The sequence below is a fragment of the Bos indicus x Bos taurus genome, chromosome 9 (genome assembly GCF_003369695.1).
Source record: "Bos indicus x Bos taurus breed Angus x Brahman F1 hybrid chromosome 9, Bos_hybrid_MaternalHap_v2.0, whole genome shotgun sequence".
Taxonomy (NCBI): Eukaryota; Metazoa; Chordata; class Mammalia; order Artiodactyla; family Bovidae; genus Bos; species Bos indicus x Bos taurus.
In genome coordinates, this window is record NC_040084.1 from 70,774,395 (window position 1) to 70,797,241 (window position 22,847).

The 22,847-nt window shown below is 39.0% G+C and overlaps 1 protein-coding gene and 2 pseudogenes across 1 annotated transcript; all 3 read right to left on the minus strand.

Annotated features, from left to right (window-relative positions):
• Positions 1 to 6,659: 6,659 nt before the first annotated feature.
• On the minus strand, positions 6,660 to 7,691 carry LOC113898736 (trace amine-associated receptor 7a-like). The gene has a single exon (XM_027552141.1). The coding sequence runs from the start codon at positions 7,689 to 7,691 to the stop codon at positions 6,660 to 6,662; it is 1,032 nt and encodes a 343-aa protein (XP_027407942.1).
• Positions 7,692 to 15,163: 7,472 nt separating this feature from the next.
• LOC113898824 lies at positions 15,164 to 16,201 on the minus strand (annotated as a pseudogene).
• Positions 16,202 to 21,413: 5,212 nt separating this feature from the next.
• On the minus strand, positions 21,414 to 22,444 carry LOC113898825 (annotated as a pseudogene).
• Positions 22,445 to 22,847: the final 403 nt, after the last annotated feature.

The window sequence follows — 22,847 nt, forward strand, 5'->3', positions numbered from 1 at the left end:
GAAGAAGAATACAAAGGATGCCCCCTCATTGCTCTGCTGTGAAAGAGCAGAGACTTCAGATGAAGACCAGGTTCCTAAAAGGTGCACAGAACTGACACAGAAGAAAACATGTTTGTAAAGTTAAATCTCAGTATTTATTCTTTGTAATGTCTTTCAATCTTAATTCATTTATGTTGAAATGCCAGTCTGGGGATCAGTACCAGTCTGGGGGTCAGAGGAGAATGAGAACAATAAAATGCATGTCTCATATTGTTTGTTCAATTTACAGAACTGCCCTTTATTCTTAAATAATCTATTTCTTATATATTGATATTAAAACATACTTTTTTTCTCTGATGCTGCTGCTGCTAAGTCACTTCAGTCATGTCTGATTCTGTGCGACCCCATAGACAGCAGCCCACCAGGCTCCGCCATCCCCAGGATTCTCCAGGCAAGAATAATGGAGTGGGTTGCCATTTCCTTCTCCAATGCACGAAAGTGAAAAGTGAAAGTGAAGTCGTTCAGTCGTGTCCAACTCCTAGCGACCCCATGGACTGCAGCCTATTAGGCTCCTCCGTCCATGGGACTTTCCAGGCAAGAGTACTGGAGTGGGGTGCCATTGCCTTCTACTTTCTTCTGTGAAATTCAGCCAAAACATAAAGCTGTCCCTGCTACTGTTGCTGCTGCTGTCTATGATGTCCTGAGTTGGCAAAGTTTATATTTGGCAACTATCTGTTGGTTCCTTGAATTTTTTTTTTTTTTTTTTTTTTACAAATTTTCTTATTTCTGAAACCCAAGTTTCTAAGAACTACCATCCTGAGACATTAGTCTTTTTAATAACAAAGGTTGTATTTTTGCATAGAATAACCCTAAAAATAAACCAGGGCAGCCTCTGGTCAATTCCAAACTTTTGAGACAGTGAAATCTCTTCCAATAGAAGCAGATATCTGAGAAATCAACCACATATATTAAAAATAAATAAATAAAATGCAAAAAAAAAGAAAAAGCAATATCTAACGTCAACTATGAAAAGAGTTGTGCTGAGTCTTTCTATATTGTTTTTGCTACTCATCAAAACTTATTAGAGGAATCTATGCTATTTGCTACTCTAGTGTTTGACTCTCTCCTATATTACACATATAGTGGGAGGTCCATCTTAGAGGTATTCATATGAAGAGCTGGTTATCTTCCTCTGAGGAGCACACATTTGGGGAGAGAGGGGCACACAATATACCAAACAGATCATCAGAAAGCAGAAAGCAGTGTAACAGACAAATGAACAAAGTGGTTCCTGAGAAGGCAGGGGCTATGTAGATATACATTTACAACCTCTATTGTTGTCGCTTTTCATTCATGAAAAAATGAAGACACACGTTACCAGGTACTGCTGGGACTTCCCTAGTTGTCCAGTGGCTAAGACTCTCCATTCCCAATTCAGGGAGCCTGCTTTCAGTTCCTGGTTGGGGAATTAGATCCCACATGCTGCAACTAAGACCCGGTACAGTCAAATAAAATAAAATAAAATAAAAATAAAATTATAAAGTACTGTTAATATATGAGCTATTAAAGGAGCACATGATTTGCAAATACAATCATTCTTTATCATAATAATATATGATATTCATGAAAAAATTGTATGCAATTTGCAAATTTGTAACACTCAGGTGCCTTGAAATGTTTTGAAAGTAGAAGTCTTGCTGTGGAGAAGGAGCTCAAAGGAACCAAATAGTTATTAATAGAAACAATAAGATTGTTTGTATTTGCTTGATGTGCTGACCAATCCTGCTATAGAAATTACAATGTAATTTATCTAAATGATGCTCCCTTCACCCTTAGAGGGGGAAACCTTATACAGTAAAATATATAATGAAGAAGTCTAGGTTGAATTGATATGTCACAGGAAATCAATTATTCCCACCAGTGTCCCCATATCTCCAAAGAATTTTGTTTAATCTTTCCTTTATGATGACAGAATTTTTCCTTTGACATAATTAGTACAAAGCGTCTTTTCATATTGCTCCCAGAAACTTGATGGCAGTGGCTGGGCCACAACAGGGGAGAAAATTTACTTACTGGTTATTTCACTTAATTTCTGACTCCCTGGATGTGAATACTGGCTGTGTGTGTGTGTGTGTGTGTGTGTGAACACTCAGCCACATCTCACTCTTTGCGGCCCCATGGAATGTAGGCTGGCAGGTTCCTCTGTTCATGAAATTTTCCAGAATACCTGACTGGGTTGTCAGTCCTTACTCCAGGGGAGCTTCCTAACCCAGGGATCGAACCTGCATCTCTCGTGTCTCCTGCACTGGCAGGCAGATTTTTTACCACTAGCACCACCTGGAAAGCCAGAATACTGGCTCTATTCTTTAACGGATATGCCACCTTGGGCATGAGACTCACTTCTTTATGCCCCAGGTTCCTCATTTATGATGTAAAGTAATAATAATATAGTAACAATATTCCCTTGTACATGGAGTTGTTGTGAAGACTGAGTTGGGGAGGTAAGGTGGTCCCAAGTGCTCAATGAAAGATCCATAATTCAGACAGCACTCTTAGGGTTAGATGGTTTTTATCGTTGTACCCTGCCAGTTCCAAAGCTCATGTGTTACATACCAGAAACACTCAATCAGTGTTCACTGACACAAAGGCCAGTAGACTAGCCCGCATACAGCCAGAGTAAATTAAGAAGAGAAATGAGGGCAAGTGCTTGTTGTTTTCTTAATAAGAAAGTTCTAAAATATTTATAATTATAGACAGAATTGAATGTTGACCTAGGAAAGGAAGTGGTAAAACTAAATGTTTTGTCTAATATATGTGAAAGTCTACTAAAACAAAAGGAAGACAAGCATAAATGCATTAAACTAGATGTTAGAGTGCTTATTTGAATCCAGAAGCTTTATGACATTCAGCAGACTTTTAAACTTTGATTTTAGCTTTTTCATTTTTAAAACGAGGAAGAATGATTTCTCTATATCTTGTGGCACAGGATTAGAGAAAGTTACTGCACTGAAGAAGGCAAAGTGGTTGTCTGAGGAGGTTTCACAAATAGCTGATGAAAGAAGAGAAGTGAAGAGCAAAGGACAAAGGGAAGGATATACCCAACTGAATGAAGACTTCCAGGAATAGCAAAGAGGGATAAGAAGACCTTTTAAAATGAACAATGCAAAGAAATAGAGGAAAACAACAGACTGGGAAAGACTAGAGTTCTCTTCAAGAAAACAGGAGATATCGAGGGAACATTTCACCCAAGGATGGGCATGATAATGGACAGAAATGGTAAGGACCTAACAGAAGCAGAAGATATTAAGAAGAGGTGGCAAGAATACACAGAATAACTATATATAAAAGGTCTTAATGACTCGCATTAACCACGATGGTGTGGTCAGTCACCTAGAGCTAGACATCCTGCAGTGAGAAGTCAACTGGGCCTTAGGAAGCATTACAAGGAACAAAGCTAGTGGAGGCAATGGAATTCCAGCTGAGCTATTTTAAATCCTTAAATCTGATGCTGTGAATGTGCTGCACTCAATATGCCAGCAAATTTGGAAAACTTAGCAGTGGCCACAGGACTGGAAAAGGTCAGTTTTCAAACCAATTCCAAAAAATGGCAATGCCAGAGAATGTTCACCCAAGAATTGTACTACCATATAATTGTGTTCATTTAACATGCTAGTAAGGTTATGCTCAAAATCCTTCAAGCTAGGCTTCAACAGTGAACCGAGAACTTCTGGATATAAAAACTGGGTTTAGAAAAGGCAGAAGAACCAGAGATCAAATTGCCAAAATTTTTTGGATCACAGAGAAAGCAAGGAGAGTCCAGAAAAATATCTACTTCTCCTTCATTGATTTCATGAAAGCCTTTGACTGTATGGTTCAACAAATTGTGGGAAATTATTCAAGAGATGGTAATACCTTATCACCTTACCTGTCTCCTGAAAAACCTGTGTGCAGGACAAGAAGCAACAGTTAGAACCGGACATGGAACAAAGGACTGGTTCAAAATTGGGAAAGCAGAAAGACAAAGCTGTATATTGTTACTCTGCTTATTAAACTTATAATCAGAGTACATCTGAATGTCCTGGCATGTGTACATCTGGCATATGTAAACCTGACATGTGAAATGCCAGAATGGATGAATTGCAAACTGGAATCAAGATTGCCAAGAAAAATGTCAATAACCTCAGATATGCAATAATACCACTCTAATGGCAGAAAGTAAAGAGGAACTACAGAGCCTGTGAATGAGGGTGAAAGAGAAGAGTGAAAAGCTGGCTTACAACTCAGCATTCAGAAAACTAAAATCATGGCATCTGGTTCCATCACTTCATGGCAAATAGAATAGGAAAAAAGCCGAAGCAGTGACAGATTTTATTTCTGGCGGCGGGGGTCGGAGGGGGCGGGGCTCCAAAATCACTGCTGACAGTAACTGCAGCCATGAAATTAAAAGACGCTTGCTCCTTGGAAGGAAAGCTATGATAAACCTAGACAGCATAATAAAAAGCAAAGACATCATTTTGCTGACAAAGGTTCATAGGGTCAAAGCTATGGTTTTCCAGTAGTCGTGTATGGATGTGACAGTTGGACCATAAAGAAGGTTGAGCACCAAAGAACTGATGCTTTCAAATCGTGGTGCTGGAGAAGACTCTTGAGAGTTCCTTGGACAGCAAGGAGATTAAACCAGTCAATCCTAAAGGAAATCAACCCTGAATATTCATTGGAAGGAACTGATGTCAAAGCTGAAGCACCAATACTCTGGTCACTTGATGTGAAGTGAAAGTCGCTCAGTCGTCTCTGACTCTTTGCAACCTCATGGACTATAGAGTCAAGGAATTCTCTAGGTCAGAATACTGGAGTGGGTAGACTTTCCCTTCTTCAGGGGATCTTCCCAAACCAGGGATCGAACCCAGATCTCCCACATTGCAGGCAGATTCTTATCCAGCTGAGCCACACCTGATGACAAGAGCCAATTCATCAGAAAAAACCCGGATGCTAGGAGAGATTAAGGGCAGGAGGAGAAGGGGGTGACAGAGACAGAGGATGAGATGGTTAGATAGCATCATAGACTCAATGAACATGAATTTGAGCAAACTCTGGAAGATAGTGAAGGACAGAAAAGACTGGTATGCTGCAGTCCATGGGGTTGCGACAAATCAAACATGACTTAGTGACTGAGCAACAACAAAGATTGTATTTTTGAAAGCAGTAAATCAAAATAAGTTGATGATTTTCACTGTCAGAACTAAAGAGTTGAGGGTAAACTAATGCTAAGCAGTCTAGGGTGCCTTTAAATCATTTGTTTCATCTTTAACCATCAAGTAAAGATGGGAGAGAGTTTCTCACAAGTACATTAAATCAGAAATAATACACAATCTCAGGAAAGGTTTACCAATTTAAAGCATTTGTTAAATAATAGTCAGAAATGATAACCCTAATATATGATTGATTTACATTAAATGAGAAATTAGAGAAATAAACAAGGATATTTTGATATATATTCATCCCTGTCCAATGATATGATGCTCTGATTTTTCAAACTTGATATCTGATTGCTACAAAGTAAAATTAGAATAGAATCAAGAAATTTATTTTAAAAATTATTTAAAAATACAGAAATATACATTCTCTAGTCTTGGTACCAAAAACAAGTCTCCATGTCTGAAAAGTTGACCGGCTTCTATACAATGTGAATTGCTTAACTTGTTCAGTTTCAAATTTGTGGGTTATATAAAATGCATTTATCAGCCTCTGTCATCTTTTTATATCCTTCATTTCAGTTCTGTATTTTTTAGAACATATCTGTAATTTGAGCTTTCATGTATATCATTGAAAATCCTTATAACTAATCTTTGGAGCACTGCAAAAGTGAACAAAACAGAAAGCTAATTTGACATAAAGTACAATAAAAAATGACAATGTTAAAAACTCGTGCGTGCTCTAAACATATGTTAATCGGCAAAATTTATAAAGTCAGCCAAAATTTTATGAGCAGACAATCACCAGGAAATAGCCCACTCAACAAATGAATGCTATTTATAACATCAATTACCTTTCCCAGGGCAAATAATTCGACAGATATTATAGTCAATACTTTTATCTCTGGGTTTATTTTACCTGACTCTGAGATCATATTTCTGGACTCACAAATCTGAACACCTGACAAGGCAGAGTCACTACTTTGCCCTCCCTGAGCCAGAATATCTCTAAGTATTCCCCAGCTACATTTACACTGTAATAGTAATTTAAAAAACGTTTCAAAGGAATAAAGAGAAACTATAACCAGGGATTAAACTATTATAAAGTAATAAAAGGGAGGATTTAGAATAACAAAACATTGCAGTTTCTGTCTATACATTCTTTTACATTTTCTCAAGAATGTTACAAGGAAGGGATTAATAACTAGAGATGTACAGTGAAGATCAGAGACAAGTAGCAACCCAAGATCAATGTTAAAATGTTACGTTTCTGGCTCTAAGGTCATGCTGTTTCCATAACAACCAGGTTTTTATGTTATATTGACCAAAGAATGATGAAACTGAATTTAAGTCTTCAGGTCATAATTTATTATGAAGCATAATTTATTCTTTTACTTTATAAGATCTTGCATGTATATGATTACATTTTCTACCCAATGATGTGTTTACTGTGAATCTATATTCAATTCCTCCATCTAAAATGTGGGCTTACCCAGAAAATAAATTTACTGTTGAGGAATTCTCTCTCAAGACTTTGCCTGTGACAATGAGTTTGATGGCTTTTCGAAACCAAGGATAAAAGAAAGCATAAATCAAGGGGTTCATAGCTGAGTTATAATAAGCAATCCAAACCAATATTTCATAAACATATGTGGGAGTGATGAAACCTAGGAAGGCATCAATGATGGAATCCAGGAAGTAAGGCAGCCAGGAGACCAGAAACGCTAGCACTGCAATGCCCAGTGTTCTCGCTGCCTTTCTCTCCCTCTTGGCCACTCTGTCTTGGTAGCTGTTTGAGCATCGCCCAGTCTTACTCCTCAGATTCTCAATTTTTCTAGCCTGCTGTTTAGCAATGAGGAAAATTTTGGAGTAAAGAACTATCATCACAAGGGTGGGGATGAAAAATAATAGAAAATTCACCAATACCCAACTCTGATTCACTGCGATTTGACAGCCTCCCACACAGGTGAGAGCACTTACTAGATCCTCCAGTCCAGCTGCATTCGCTCCTGTGCCAAGAAGGGAAAAAGTATAAATAATGGGAAAGAGCCAAGAGAAGACAATACACATGCCAGAAACAGACACAGTGAACTTTGTTGGATAGACCAGGGGGTCAGTGACGGCAATGTACCTGTCCAGAGAGATAAAGCACAAGTGGTAGATGGAAGCGTAACAGAATGACCCATTAAAACAAGAGTGGAGTTGACAGTAACTCTCCCCAAAGTACCAGCAGCTCTCCACGGACCTCACTGTGCTGAAGGGCATCACAGTCACTCCCACCAAGAAGTCTGCACAGGCCAGGGAGGTGATCAAGAAATTGGCTGGAGAATGCAGCTGCTTGAAGTGGAGAATGGAAATCATTACCAAGAGGTTTCCAAATACAGTCAGCACAGCTCCAAAGATGAACACTGTGTACAGGATGAGGCGGGGGCCTGGTGAGTAGGGGGTTTTCACACAGGATCCGTTCAGGTGCTCGTAGCAGAGCTGCACAACTGCAGCAGAAGGAGACACACTGCTCATGATTCTTTGATTTGATACCTGGAAACCTGTCACCCTCTGTGGCTCAGGATGTCATTCCAGTTTTCAAAATGTCCTTAAAGAGAAGATAAATACAATGTCAGCACTTGCTAGTGTATTCTGTCTTTAATTCCTTGTAAGTGCAAATCTTCACTTGCATGTTTAGAAAGTGATTCATATCCTCATGTAAAATGATCACTTTCAAATGAATAAGAAGTTAATTTTCAACATTACATAAAATGCTGTTGATTTAAATTTTGAAAAATCTTCCCTAGTTTTTCATATTAAAGGAGAGGTTGTCTTCAAGAAGCTTTTACAGGATACATGTTCGAATGCCACATTTTATTAGCATTATTTTCCTAATTTATCAGAGCAATGATAATGACCCAAACACTCCCTCCCCTCAGGAATGTAACTAAACAATTTCAATCCCCAAAGCCCTTAAGATTGAATCCCCATAAGTTCAAGGTGCTTAGAAAGAAAAAACTAAATAACAGTTATGTTTATGCTAAAATAAGTTTATGCCCTACTAATTTCCTGATGACACTTTAGCTTTGCATGGAATCGAATAGTGCCTATCCTTTAAAACCTTTGAGTGGAATTTGAAAGTCATATTATTTGCTATTATTAAATACTGCCTTTTCACTTTTTTAAGAACCTTTTATGTATATGATTTCTGTGTTGAATGTCACTAGAACTCTTTCAAATAAACTCTTTATCCCTACCAGTGTTGATTTGTGTTAAAAAATTAAATGTGTGGGCTCAGTTGCTCAGTCACTCAGTCTTGTCTGACTCTTTGTGACCACATGGGTTATAGCCCACCAAGCTCCTCTGTCTCGCCTTTTCCAGGCCAGAACACTGGAGTGGGTTGTCAATTCCTTCACCAGGGGATCTTCCCAACCCAGGGATCTAAATGTGTGTTTTATGTCTCCTGTATTGGCAGTTGGATTCTTTACCACACCACACACTGAAAAGCTCAAAGAAGTTAAAGAATCATATGTTAAATACTTGAATGCTTCAGGTTTGCTTTTAAAAATTCTGACCTGGGAAAGTGGGGTAGCAGAATACAAGGTGTTTGCCTCAGGGAACAACAAAGGAAGTGTAAGTACAAATAAAACATCGTTTCTGCTCCTGTTGTTGTTGGAGTTGTAGTGGGAGCAGCGTGGAAGATACTTAAAAAATAAAATAAAATGAAAGGACTTTTGGAATGTGGATATTCCTATTATATACGCTGGATTATACCACTGACAAATTTCCTTTTTCTCTCAGCATTCTAGAACAGATCTCACCTTAGTTTTTCAAAAAGTGTTTTTTGCGGCTTCCCTGATGGTTCCCTGGTAAACAATTTGCCTACCAGTGCAGGAGACACAGGTTCAATCCCTGATCGGGGAAGATCCCATAGGCCATGGAGCAACTGAGTCCCTGCACCACAACTACTGAGCCTGTGCTCTAGAGCCCGGGAGCCGCAACCACTGAGGCCATGTGCTGCAGCTACTGCAGCGCACGCACCACGTGCTCACAGCAAGAGAAGCCGCGGTAATGAGAAGGCTGTGCACTGCAGCTAGAGAACAGCCCCTGCTGCTGCTGCTGCCAAGTCACTTCAGTCGTGGGCTGCCATCTATGAGTCACACAGAGTCGGACACGACTGAAGCGACTAGGCGGCAGCAGCAGCAACTGGAGAAAAGCCTGCGCAGCAACGAAGACCCAGCACAGCCATAAACTGAACAAATAAAATTATTATTTTTTTGTGGGTACCATTTTTAATTTTTTAATTTTTTTTTTACTTTACAATATTGTATTGGTTCTGCCAAACATCAATATGAATCCGCCACGGGTGTACACATGTTCCCCATCCTGAACCCCTCTCCCACCTCGCTCCCTGTACCATCCTTCCAAGTCATCCCAGTTCACCAGCCCCAAGCATCTTGTATTGAACCTGGACTGGTGATTTGTTTCTTATATGATATTATACATGTTTCTGTGCCATTTCCCCAAATCGTCACACCCTCTCCCTCTCCCATAGAGTCCAAAAGACTGTTCTATACATCTGTATCTCTTTTGCTGTCTCACATACAGGGTTATTGTTACCATCTTTCTAAATTCCATATATATGCGTTAGTATACTGTATTGGTGTTTTTCTTTCTGGCTTACTTCAATCTGTATAATAGGCTCCAGTTTCATCCACCTCATTAGAACTGATTCAAATGTATTCTTTTTAATGGCTGAGTAATACTCCATTGTGTATGTGTACCACAGCTTTCTTATCCATTCATCTGCTGATGGGCATCTAGGTTGCTTCCATGTCCTGGCTATTATAAACAGTGCTGCAATGAACATTGGGGTACACGTGTTTCTTTCAATTCTGGTTTCCTTGGTGTGTATGCCCAACAGTATTTAAAAACTGTTTTCTGAGGAATGACTTCTATGTTTAAAAATCATTTTTTTCATATTGAGGCATAAAATAAATTTGAAAAGTTTACATTTTTAGCACACACGGACTGATGACATGATAAATGTATCCACCCTTATATTCAGCACCACAACCAAGGTAGAAAGCAACACCCTGGCAATTCTCCTCAGGCCCTTTTATAGTTAATCTCACCCCACATTTCCTAGGGAAAACGCTGATCTCCATTCTATGGCTAGAGATTAATTTTCAAGGCCTAAAAATCTTTTATGAAAAGCATCACAATGTTTGTCCTCTTTGATGTCTGGCTTATTTCACTCAGGTCAATGTCTGTGAGTTTCATCCATGTCTGAGTACATTTTCAGGTCATTCCTTATCGTTGCTAAATGTAATTCCATTGTCTGAATATACCACAATTATTTTATCCATATTTTGTTGTTGTCCAGTTGCTCAGTCATGTCTGATCAGTTAATAAATATTCAGACTGTTCAGCTTGGGGTTGTTATATTGGGAAGTGTAGGTTTAACTCTGCAAGAAAGTATACACTTTCTTCTAAAGTAACTGGACCATTTTATACTCCCACCAGCAACCTATGAGTGTTCCAGTTTGCTCCAAATCTTTCTTTCCTCCTGGTGGATTGTCTATCGACTTAAAAGATGTTGGAATAAATCAAAGCTTATCCATCATATTTTATCTTACTTCTCTAACTCCACGTGAGAGGCCAACCTGTGAACAAGTAATGACAACTCAATGTGGTGACGGCTCGGATACACAGAGTGCAGTGGAGGTCACCGCAATGAAGCAAGGGAACCGTATCCACAGGCAAAGTTACCAAGCAGGTAACTATAAAGATAGGTTGAGAGGGTCAAGGAGATATTTAAGGTAAAAACAGAGAAGGGTTTCCCAGGGCAAGAGGGCAGTGTGTTTTGAGGCTCCGAGATGGGGGTTGGACGCATTCGCAGGGCTGAGAGCGGCTGTAGCGCAGGCGCAGTGTGGGGAGCGGCATGAGCTCAAGGAGACCTGCGCACAACCTGACCCCACCCCCCTCATTTTGCCAAGTTGTTTGGATTTCTGTGGAGGTCAGAGGTTAGGAGGGGAGAGGACATGAAATACCTGTGGTAACAGATACAAATCTTCGTTTCACCTGCTCAGGGATGCTAGATAGGATTTATTTTTCTGCAGTACTCTTAAATCTACTTAGAGTCTCACATTGCACCAGATACAAGAATAATACCTCAGTAAGTATAGGGATTGTGACCTTTATCCCCACAGTGTCATCCGTCTTCAGAGAGCTAGGTCTCACATTAGTATCTGTGGGTGTTCTTTGAGGTCTGTCTTCTGAGGAATGCATTTTCCTGACCTAAGGGACAGACTTATAATCTTTCCTGGTGGCTCTATCCATGGAATTTTCCAGGCAAGAGTACTGGAGTGGGTTGCCATTTCCTTCTCCAGGGTATCTTCCTGACCCAGGGATCGAACCCGGGTCTCCCGCATTGCAGGCAGACGCTTTACCAAAGAATTCGCCTGCCAATGCAAGGGATGCGGGTTGATCCCTGGGTCAGGAAGATTCCTTGGAGAAGGAAATGGTAACCCACGCCAGTATTCTTGCCTGGGAAATCCCAGGTACTCTAGCCTGCCATGCTCCTCTGTCCACGGGGTCACAAAAGAAAAGACAAGACTTAGTGACTAACAACAAGGGCAGATTGGGCAACATTCCCCTTCTAGACGGGAAATGCTCCTTCCAGCCTCGCTGGGAGGTGAAGTCTCTTCTTAGAATATGTGCGTCTACTCAACACATCTACTGTTTATCACTTTTCAAGAAATGACCTGAAGAGTAGAAATAAAGCACAAGTGGAACGTTTAACCATGACTCTTGATAGCTTCCATCGCTCCTAAAGACAGCACATAATTAATATAGACCAGAAGAGTTGGAGCATGTTAAAGATCTGCTAAAAGAAAACCATAAAAATACTTAAAAATATTAAGATATAATTCCTTAGATATTTATCTATATAAGGTGCAGTTTCTAAAATATACTAATGTACCTATGTCATAGTTTCATTAGATAAGACAAAAATATACCAAAGATATATTCTCAAAAGATATTCTTCCCCTGCCAAATAAAACAAGCAAGCACACAGATAAAGCTAATGATGCTTAGATAAAAATAAAGGTGGTATTATTAATATCAATTTTAACCTATGTATTTCAATCACAAACATTAAAATGGTAAAGCTAAATTACAAAGTAAGTCCCCCTCCCCAAACACAGACACAGTCTTTTATACATAAAATTACATTTTGTAAAAGTGTAATATGGGGACCTAGTCCATATATTGTTTTACAATCTAGGTCAGATTTTTTTGCTTCTGTTTTCTTTTGATTTTAGTGAAAAAAATATATTGTGGTTGTCTTACCTTGTTAACTGTTATAAGGCATTTGTTCTTTTAAATGGTTTTATAATGTTCCATTTCAAAAGTAGAACATAATTGATTTAATTTACACCATATCAATCCTAGTTTATTTCCATCTATAATTGAGAGATATACAATGAATGTCCTTGTCATGTTTCCTTCCTTGCCTGACTCTATTTTCTTAGGCTTGCTTGGCAGAAATGGAACTACAGAGTCAAGTGATATGTGATTTGAAATTTTATATAAATGTCTTCATTTTCCTCTAAGACAAGAGATATTAAATTGTGTTTTTCCTATATGAACATGCCCAACTCTCAGCAGTGTGCTCAACTTCTCAGAATCTAATTAATCTGATATTAATGATCCTTTCAATGCTGTCCTTCCAATTTGAGATATGAAACTTTATTACATTTTAACTAACTTTTAAAATTATTTGTACATTGGACATTTTAATGTATTTATTACCATATCTCTGTAAAATTTCCTGTTTATTTGTTTAGTGGGACATTTGTCTCTGTCTTTCTATTGTGTAAATTGCTTTTACATTTTAAAATCTACTAATTCTTCATCCTGCATGCTACCAATAGTTTTTCTAAGTTTGTCTGTTTTCCTTAACATGGTGTTGTTTTTCTTTGAAGTTTAAAAATTAAGTGCCTGAATCCATATGGATTTTCTGTCATGATTCCACCAATAAAGTTAAAAAAATATATATGTTTTCTTCTGGTTTTTTAACATCGGGAAGAAATCAGTTTTGATTTTGTGAAATACATGAAGCAAGATCCTTAAGAATCTTTCAAAAAGTTTTATACAACAACATTTCTAAATTACACATTTTTCCAATAACATATATAATACTGGTATTTTTTTTTATCATAAACAGTATATAAGCTCCAAATAGTACCTATAGAAGGAAAAATAACCAACAATTGCTCTCCATCATCAGCTGGAAGGTAAAACAACAAACTTCATGAAATGAGAAAACGGTTACATAAAGGGATGCAACTATGATAGAAACTGGGCTTCCATTTGGCTAACAGTTATTCCTACATTTACAAAATGTCTCCTAAAAAAATAAAACATGAATCTCATCCTGAGTCTGAAATGGCTGATGGATACGTCTCAGAGACCTTTAGAAGCTCTAGAAGACTGGACCCCAAGAATCAATTTGCTCAAAATAAATGCGAACGGAGTCCACAGAACAACCTGACATTAACAGGGAACAGAGAAGGAAGAAATGTGAAAATGAAAAAAAGTTAGGTGGTAGGAAAGGTAAAACAGCAACAGGCTTGAAAGAAGAAAATAACAACTGACAGAGCAGGCTGGTGTAAAGATTTGAGGAAACTAGAAATTACGGCCACTGTGTGGACCACTACTAGATAACAGAGTTCTATCAAATGCTCAAAGGATGCTCACTTTTCAAAATCCGTAAACGTATAAAAGTGAAGCTGCCAAAGTCGAGGTGCCATGTCTCCTCCTCAACTGAATGATCATTTTCAAGTCTATATTTCATGCAATAATCACTACAGAAATTTCCAATATATCACCAGATCAACTTAAAATTTTTCAAATCATCGATATGAAACTTAGGCTTTAGAAGTTAGTTTTATAATTCATAAACTGTCTTTTAATATTGCCAGTTTAATAGGGTTTATTGCTCTCCCAAACCGATGGTAAATGAAGCATAAATCGAATGATTTAGGGCAATTTGCAATAACTGAACCAACAAAGTATCTCATAAGCATATGAAGTGTGATAAAACTTAAAGAATCAATGAATGAATCAGATACATCGAGTAATCATGAGACCAAAAGTGCTACATTGTGAAGCCCAGGGTTTTAACTGCTTTTCTCTGTCTCTTAGCCACTCTGATCTTGCGAGTCCCTGGTAACAAATTTATTTTCTAGTAATATTTTCCATCTCTTTAGTCTGCTTTCTAACCATAAGAACAATATTCCTGTACAGTAGGATCTTAACAAAGCCAGGTGTGAAAAATAATAGAAATCCTATCAATATCCAAAACTGATTTAAACAGGTTGAAAATCACTTATTACACAGAGAGCACTTACTAATCCCTCCATCCCATCATCTCTGACATCTGCGTACAGCTTGGCACCACTGTACGCCAGGGGCAGGATGGAGAAGATGCTGCAGCCAATTCCTGACACAGACACCATGCAGACTTAAACATAATACTTTTAACTGCATCCCCAAAAAAATTCCCTGGGAAAATAATCAAAGCAAGAAAAGCAACAAACTGGAGAAAGTTAATCACAGAGAAATTTTTGATAAATTGGGAAAGAGTAGATCAGTTTGTAAGGAAAAAAAGAAAGAAAATAAAAGGCAACAGACGTGTTTACAGGTTACAAAGGGAAGAGTCAATGGAATAAGAGAGAAAAGGTGGGGAATGACTGCAGGGAACAGGAAATGGTGCGTTCTACAGCAGTTAACAATAATGGGCTTAACATTTATTAGTCAAATAAATAATTTTGAAGAAGCAAAAGGGAAATGCACATCCTAATAGACTGAGACATTGATTTATCCAATTAAACTGGAAAAGCAATTTGTTTTCTCTGTAGTAACAATCTTACTTGATTTTTTAAAATTCATTCATTTTTAAAATGTGAAGATACCTTCAACTTCCTCAACCCAATGGCTTACATTTGTTCAGAGAATAAATTCATGCTTGCAGAACCATTCTTGAAAACCCCACCACTCACAATGACTTTGATGGCTTTCCTAAACCAAGGGTAAAATAAAGCATAGATCAAGGGGTTCATGGCTGAGTTATAATAAGTACACCAACAGCAAATCTCATAAATATAGGCCGGGGTTATGAAGCCCATAAAGGCATCAATTAATGAGTCAATACTGTATGGTAACCATGAAATCATAAATGCTATGACTGTGATACCCAGGGTTTTAGCTGCTTTCCTCTCTCTCTTGGCTACTCTGGATTTATAACTGTCTGATGATGACTCTCTTTTACTACTGATATTTTCAATCTTTTTAGCCTGTTGTCTGGCCACTAGGAAAACATTACAATAGAGAATTAACATAACAAAGGTAGGTATAAAGAAGGATAGAAAATGTACCAACACCCAGTTTTGATTTATAACTATCTGACAGCCTCCTGCACAGTTGAGGACACTAGACAATTCCTCTAGCCCTTTCTCATTGGCACCCGTGTAGAACACGGCACCACTGTAAGTAATGGGCAGGATCCAGGAGATGCTGATGCATATGCATGACACAGACACTGTGAACTTGGTGGGATAGACCAGAGGGTCAGTAACAGCAATGTACCTGTTGATGGAGATGAAGGACAGGTGGAAGAGAGAAGAGTAACAAAATGCCACATCACAGCATGTGTGCAAAGCACAGAAACTTTGCCCAAAGTATCAGCAGCTCTCCACAGACCTGACCATGCTGAAGGGCATCACAGTCACTCCTACTAGAAAGTCTGTACAGGCCAGAGAGGCAATGAGAAAATTGGTTGGTGAGTGCAGCTGCTTGAAATGAAGGATGGCAATCATCACCAGGAGGTTTCCTAACACGGCCAGGACAGCCCCAAAGCCATACACCGTGTACAGAATCACCTGGGATGTGGGCAAGAAGGGGGTTTTCACACAGGATCCATTCAGGTGCTCATAGCAGAGCTGCACAGCTGCATTGGGGGATGAGTTGCTGCTCATGATCTGTCCTTTACATTCAGAGAATTCTGTCCTTCTTGATTTCCATGGACTTTCAATGCTTCTGGAGGAAATCATACATACAGTAGGATTATTATCAGACATTAGTAGTATTATTTTTTCAATTTTCCTTTTTTATCATAAATCTTAAATAAGTTCAGTAACAGAATAAAATGCAAAAAAATTTACATTGGACAAAGTCACTGGGAATGAATTTCAACTAACTAAAGCTTAGATCCTTGAATTTGATGAAACCCCCTTTTGGTCCTAAATATCTTTAAAAATTTTTTACGTTCAGAGTTCCTCTTTGCAACAGGCACTGATATGGGAAGTAATTATAACATTACCTCCTGTTAGGTTTATCTGCCTTACCGCCTAAAGCATACAGCCCTTCCAGATATATAAATGCCATCAATAGGAAAATCCCTAGCTGGAATCCCTGTAGTGCAAGGTGGGAACTTAGAAGTTTATTTTCAGTAGTGAGTGTTAAGAAAGCTATTGTACAAACAACTGTTTTAATTAGGTCATTATGTTTCTTGAACTCAAGATTTTTTTTCTTCTCACCCTTGGGACTTTTCCCCTATTTTTAGTCCTGCTGTGAGCACCTTATTGGATTTTTGTTACAGAGGTATCATAAGGTACAGGCACTGCGAGTCGACTTAGCCTTGCTCTCCCAATAAGGATTAATTTTTGCCTGTGCACTGGCTACTAACAAACAGAAAAGGTAGCATACAGCGTGAGCAACTTGACTTGGATGAATTACATTTCGGGAAAACATTAAAAAACACACCAGGGTATTTAGACATGTCCACATTTCTGAACTACTATGACTGTCAGTGCTCTTAGAGAAAAGATGTGTTCTCTTCTCAAGACATCATCGGAAGTGGATCTGTAATGTCTCCTCATCCACGTAAGAAGTCCACCCATAAACCCTCCGAATGATTCACATTCGTTTGTGAATCCAAGTGATTTCTGTCCCTTGTGCTAAAAAATGTCAACTAAGGAATAATGAACAGAAAACGGAAACATAGCAATACATTTCTTGGTAATTTCCCACCCTTGGAATGTCGGGACAGAGCAGAGCAAAAGAAAGTATTATCCAGCCTTCTTCAAGCAGGATTCCAGACTGGATCATATGATACTTTTTTTTCCCCCTAGAATCATGGTTCTAAGTAAGGCAGATCCACTGATATATTGGGTTCAGACAGTAAAGAATCCATACGCAATGTGGGAGACCCGGGTTCAGTCCCAGGGTTGGGAAGATCCCCTGGAGAAGGAAATGGCTACCCACTCCAGTATTCTGGCCTGGAGAATTCCATGGACAGAGGAGCCACTGATTTTGAAGATATATCTGGACTGTAGGGCCACTGATTTTGAATATATATCTGGACTTGTTCTTTTGAATTGTGCCATAGAAATTATTATTAATTCATCTGGCCATCTGACTCCTAATCACACACACACACAAAATATTCTTAATGATCTCTTAGATTCTTCCTAATGTATTCTGAGAGTATGATTTTGTAAAATAATCAACTACTTAAATTGACAAGGGTGTAGGCTAGGCTTTCTCATGGAGAAGGCAATGGCAACCCACTCCAGTACTCTTGCCTGGAAATACCACGGACGGAGGAGCCTGGTAGGCTGTAGTCCATGGGGTCGCAAAGAGTCGGACATGACTGAGTGACTTCACTTTCACTTTTAACCTTCATGCATTGGAGAAGGCAATGGCAACCCACTCCAGTTCTCTTACATGGAAAATGCCAAGGACAGCGGAGCCTGGTGGGCTGCTGTCTCTGGGGTCGCACAGAGTCAGCCACGACTGAAGTGACTTAGCAGCAGCAGCAGCAGCAGCAGCAGCAGGCTTTCTCAGCTTCAGCACTATTGACATTTGAGTTCTGATAAGTTTTGATGTGGGATCTGTCCTGTACATCGAAGGACATCTAGCAGCATCCCTGTTACTAGATGCCAGTAAAATCCCCTTAATTGTGAAAGCCAAAAATATCTCCAGACACTGAGAAGTGTCCTCTGAGGGGCAAATGTATCAGAGAGGGAATGAGTGAAATGAGCACAGTCGTGTCTGACTCTTGGCAACACCATGGACACCTCTGTCCATGCCAGGCTCCTCTGTCCATGGAATTCTCCAGGCCAGAATACTGGAGTGGGTAGCCGTTTCCTTCTCCAGGGGATCTTCCCAACCCTGGGATTGAACCCAGTTCTTCCTCATTGCAGATGGATTCTTTACTGTCTGAACCCAATATATCAGTGGATCTGCCTTACTTAGAACCATGATTCTAGGCAAAAAAAAAAGTATCATATGATCACAAGTATTACAAGTATCATTTGTCATTTGGGGTCCAGAAATAACTTTATCTCCCTCAATTATTTTAAATTTATTCAATAATTAATTCTTTAATCCAAGGCATATTTACTGAGTGCCAGGAGCTGGGTACAAAGAAATGAACAAAACAGACATGACCCCTTTCTTTATGACACTTTCAGTCTTAAAAGGAGGATAAACCTTCAACAAGTAAGCAGATAAATGGATGTATGAATAAAAATTGTGAGAAGTATTACAAAGGTGAAAGACAGTATTGCGTGAGAGAGTAGTGACCACCTAGACAGGCAGGTGGAGACAGTAAAGTTCCTACCAACAGAGTAAACCCAAAATGCTGCTGCAATATTATAGACTTTTAATGTAATATATGGGCTTCCTTGGTGGCTCAGTGGAAAAGAATCTGCCTGCTAATGCAGGAGATGTGGGTTCTATCTCTGGGATAGGAAGATCCCCTGGAGAAAGAATTGGCAACCCACTCCAGTGTTCTTACCTGAGAAATCCCTTAGACAGAGGAGCCTGGTGGGCTATAGTGCATGCGGTTGTAAAAATGTCGGACACAACTTACAACTAAAAACAACAACAGCAAGTAGAATATATACTCAGAGAAAGAAAATAGGAAATGAGTGAAACTATAGTTGGAGATTTCAGACCTTTTTTTAGCATAGAGAAACTTAATGAGAGATATTACACCAGAAGTATAGAAAGAGGCAAAGAGGGAGAGAGAGAAGTCTGGCTGTGGTCAGAAGCAGGATGGGGTGGGAGACCTGAAGCTTCTTCTGTGTAAAACCTGGACAGACCCCTAGATCTCCATAAAGTGAGGAGCTAGATTCCTCCCAAAGTAAAGCGCACTTTTCTTTTATGAAATTATTGCAAAGTATATATGATTGTCCTTGCTGCTGTTGTGGCTTTTTGCGATGTCCTTGGTTGGCAGGGTTAACACTCAGAAATTATCTGTGGGTTCCTTGAATTTTTCACCATCTTTATTATTTCTGAACCCCATGTTTCTAAGAACCACCATCCTGACACATTAGTCTTTTTAATAGTAAAAGTGGTATTTTATAAAGTTACAGACACAGAAAACAACTTTTAATACCAGGGTATAAGTGGTGGAGGGATAAACTGAGATTGACACACACACAATTTCTATATATAAAATGGACTTCCCAGATGGCTCAGTGGTAAAGAATCTGCCTGCCAATGTGACTGAACAACAAAACGGGCAGAGAGTATGTTACGCTTAAATTTTCTTCTCCTGCCTTGAAACATAAACTGCATTCCATCAGTAGCTTGCAAAACAAGATTATATAGGAAAATTACTATATTGAAACCACAGAAATCAAAATAAATTCATTACACTGTGTTAGAACTGAAAAATTGTGTATAAACTGATACCATGCAGGCTAGGGTGCCTTTAATTATCTGTAAAATCAGATAGAAATGGTATGCTCAGTCACTAAGTCGTGTCCAACCCTTTGTGACCCCAAGGAGCCCGCCAGGGTCCTCTGTCCATGGTATTTCCTAGGCAAGAATACTGGAGTGGGTTGCCATCTCCTTCTCCAGAAACAGTATAATTAGGAATAATACACTATTTCTAGAAATGTTTACCAATTCAAAGTATTTGTGTAATGGTAGTCAGAAATAATGTGCTAATAGGTAATGTTGATTTACATCAAGCTAGAAATTTTTAAAATAGAGCAAGAATACTTTGATGTATATTCTCTCCTGCCCCAAAGATATCATAATCTGATTTTAAAGTCTTGATGTCTAATTGACACACAGAACCCTCCAGTCTTAGTATCAAGAATAATTCTCTGAAATAATTGGCTTGATTTATCCACTGTTAATTGCAGAACTAATTCATTTCTTTTTTTTTGCCTTAGAACTGAGTTTGTGGGACATAAGAAAATGCCTTTCACAGCCTCTGTCTTGGCTTCATTCTATGCCCTTCACTTCAGTTTTCTTTCTTCTTTTGAGCACACTTTTAAGCTATGCTTTCAAGTGTATCCTCAAAATCCACTGTAAATTACTTTTAGAACACTGTACAACTAAATGAATATGGAATAAATTAATCCAAAAATAAAATAACATAATGAATGACAGTCTTAAAACCCTGCTTTAAACATCTGCTAACTGGCTCTAAACTCTAATATAATTTTATGAGCAGACTTAATAATAAGGAAGAAGCTCACTGAATAAATAAATGCTATGATGCAAATTATCTTTCCCATTGTGCACAACTGAGTTGATGTTATAGTTAACAGAGTGATCACTTGATTTGTATTCCCTGATCTGAAACCACAGTGTGGGAATCACAAATCTCAACACCGAACAGTGCAAACACACTGCTTTGCCCTCCCCGAGCAAGGAGGCGCCCCGTCACTAAGTGGTTGTATTTACATTTTAATAGAAAAACTATACAAAGGAAGAAACAGAAGATTTAGGCAGAGATTGAACTAATACAAGGTAATTGAAAGAAGGATTTATATTAACAAATGTATATTAGGTCCTTCACTTGTATTCTCCTAAATTTGGTCATGACTACTACAACGGAGAGGTTATTCTCCAGAGAAATACCATGAATTTCAGAAAGAGCCAAGCCACCCAAGATCACCTAAGATCACCCAAATGTTCAACAGCAGAATGAAAATTGCCATCCAGGCATTTCTGGCTCCAAAGCTGTGCTGTCCCCATTACAAATAGGTTTTGATGTTATATTTACCAAAGAATTATGAACTTAAATTTAAGCATTTGGGTCAGGGTTGAACTACAGTTAAGTTATTTTACATAACAAAAATTGCACTTTTACAATCAACTTTTTCTCCTCATTATCTGTCTAATGTGAGTCTATTTTCAGTTTTCCCAAACTAAGACCAGAACCTACTCAGAAAACAAATGTATTGTTGAGGAATTCTCTCTCAAGACTTTGCCTGTGACAATGAGTTTGATGGCTTTTCGAAACCAAGGATAAAAGAAAGCATAAATCAAGGGGTTCATAGCTGAGTTATAATAAGCAATCCAAGCCAGTATTTCATAAACATATGTGGGAGTGATGAAACCCAGGAAGGCATCAATGATGGAATCCAGGAAGTAAGGCAGCCAGGAGACCAGAAACGCTAGCACTGCCATGCCCAGTGTTCTTGCTGCCTTTCTCTCCCTCTTGGCCACTCTGTCTTGGTAGCTTTCTGAGCATCGCCCAGGCTTATTGCTCAGACTCTCAATTTTTCTAGCCTGTTGTTTAGCAATGAGGAAATTTTGGAGTAAAGAACTATCATCGCAAGGGTGGGGATGAAAAATAATAGAAAATTCACCAATACCCAACTCTGATTCACTGCAATTTGACAGCCTCCCACACAGGTGAGAGCACTTACTAGATCCTCCAGTCCAGCTGCATTCACTCCTGTGCCAAGAAGGGAAAAAGTATAAATAATGGGAAAGAGCCAAGAGAAGACAATACACATGCCAGAAACAGACACAGTGAACTTTGTTGGATAAACCAGGGGATCAGTGACGGCAATGTACCTGTCCAGAGAGATAAAGCACAAGTGGTAGATGGAAGCGTAACAGAATGAGCCTTCAAAACAAGAGTGGAGTTGACAGTAACTCTCCCCAAAGTACCAGCAGCTCTCCATGGACCTCACTGTGCTGAAGGGCGTCACAGTCACTCCCACCAAGAAGTCTGCACAGGCCAGGGAGGTGATCAAGAAATTGGCTGGAGAATGCAGCTGCTTGAAGTGCAGAATGGAAATCATTACCAAGAGGTTTCCAAATACAGTCCGCACAGCTCCAAAGATGAACACTGTGTACAGAATGAGGCGGGGACCTGGTGAGTAGGGGGTTTTCACACAGGATCCGTTCAGGTGCTCGTAGCAGAGCTGCACAACTGCAGCAGAAGGAGACGCACTGCTCATGATTCTTTGATTTGATACTTGGAAACCTGTCACCCTCTGTGGCTCAGGATGTCACTGCAGTTTTCAAAGTCCTTAAAAAAAATAAATACATACAATATGTTAGTAATTTCCAGCATATTCTGTCTCCATTTCTTTGTAAGTGCCAATCTTTATTTTCTTTTTTAAAAATATATTTGTTTGCTGTGTTGCATCTTAGTTGCATCATGTGGGATCTTTCGTTGCATGGCAGGGACTCTCTAGTTGCTGCTTGTGGACTCAGTACTTACAGTGTGTGGGTTTAGTTGCCCTGCAGCATGTGGGATCTTAATTCTCCCACCAGGGATCAAACCCGTATTGCCTGCGTTGCAAGGCAGATTTTTAAACACTGGACCACTAGGGAAGTCCCCAAATCCTTACTTTCGTG

What these genes read in the sequence shown, in the direction of transcription:
- LOC113898736 (XM_027552141.1), bottom strand. Translation starts at nt 7,691, where the DNA reads ATGAGCAGTGTGTCTCCTTCTGCTGCAGTTGTGCAGCTCTGCTACGAG.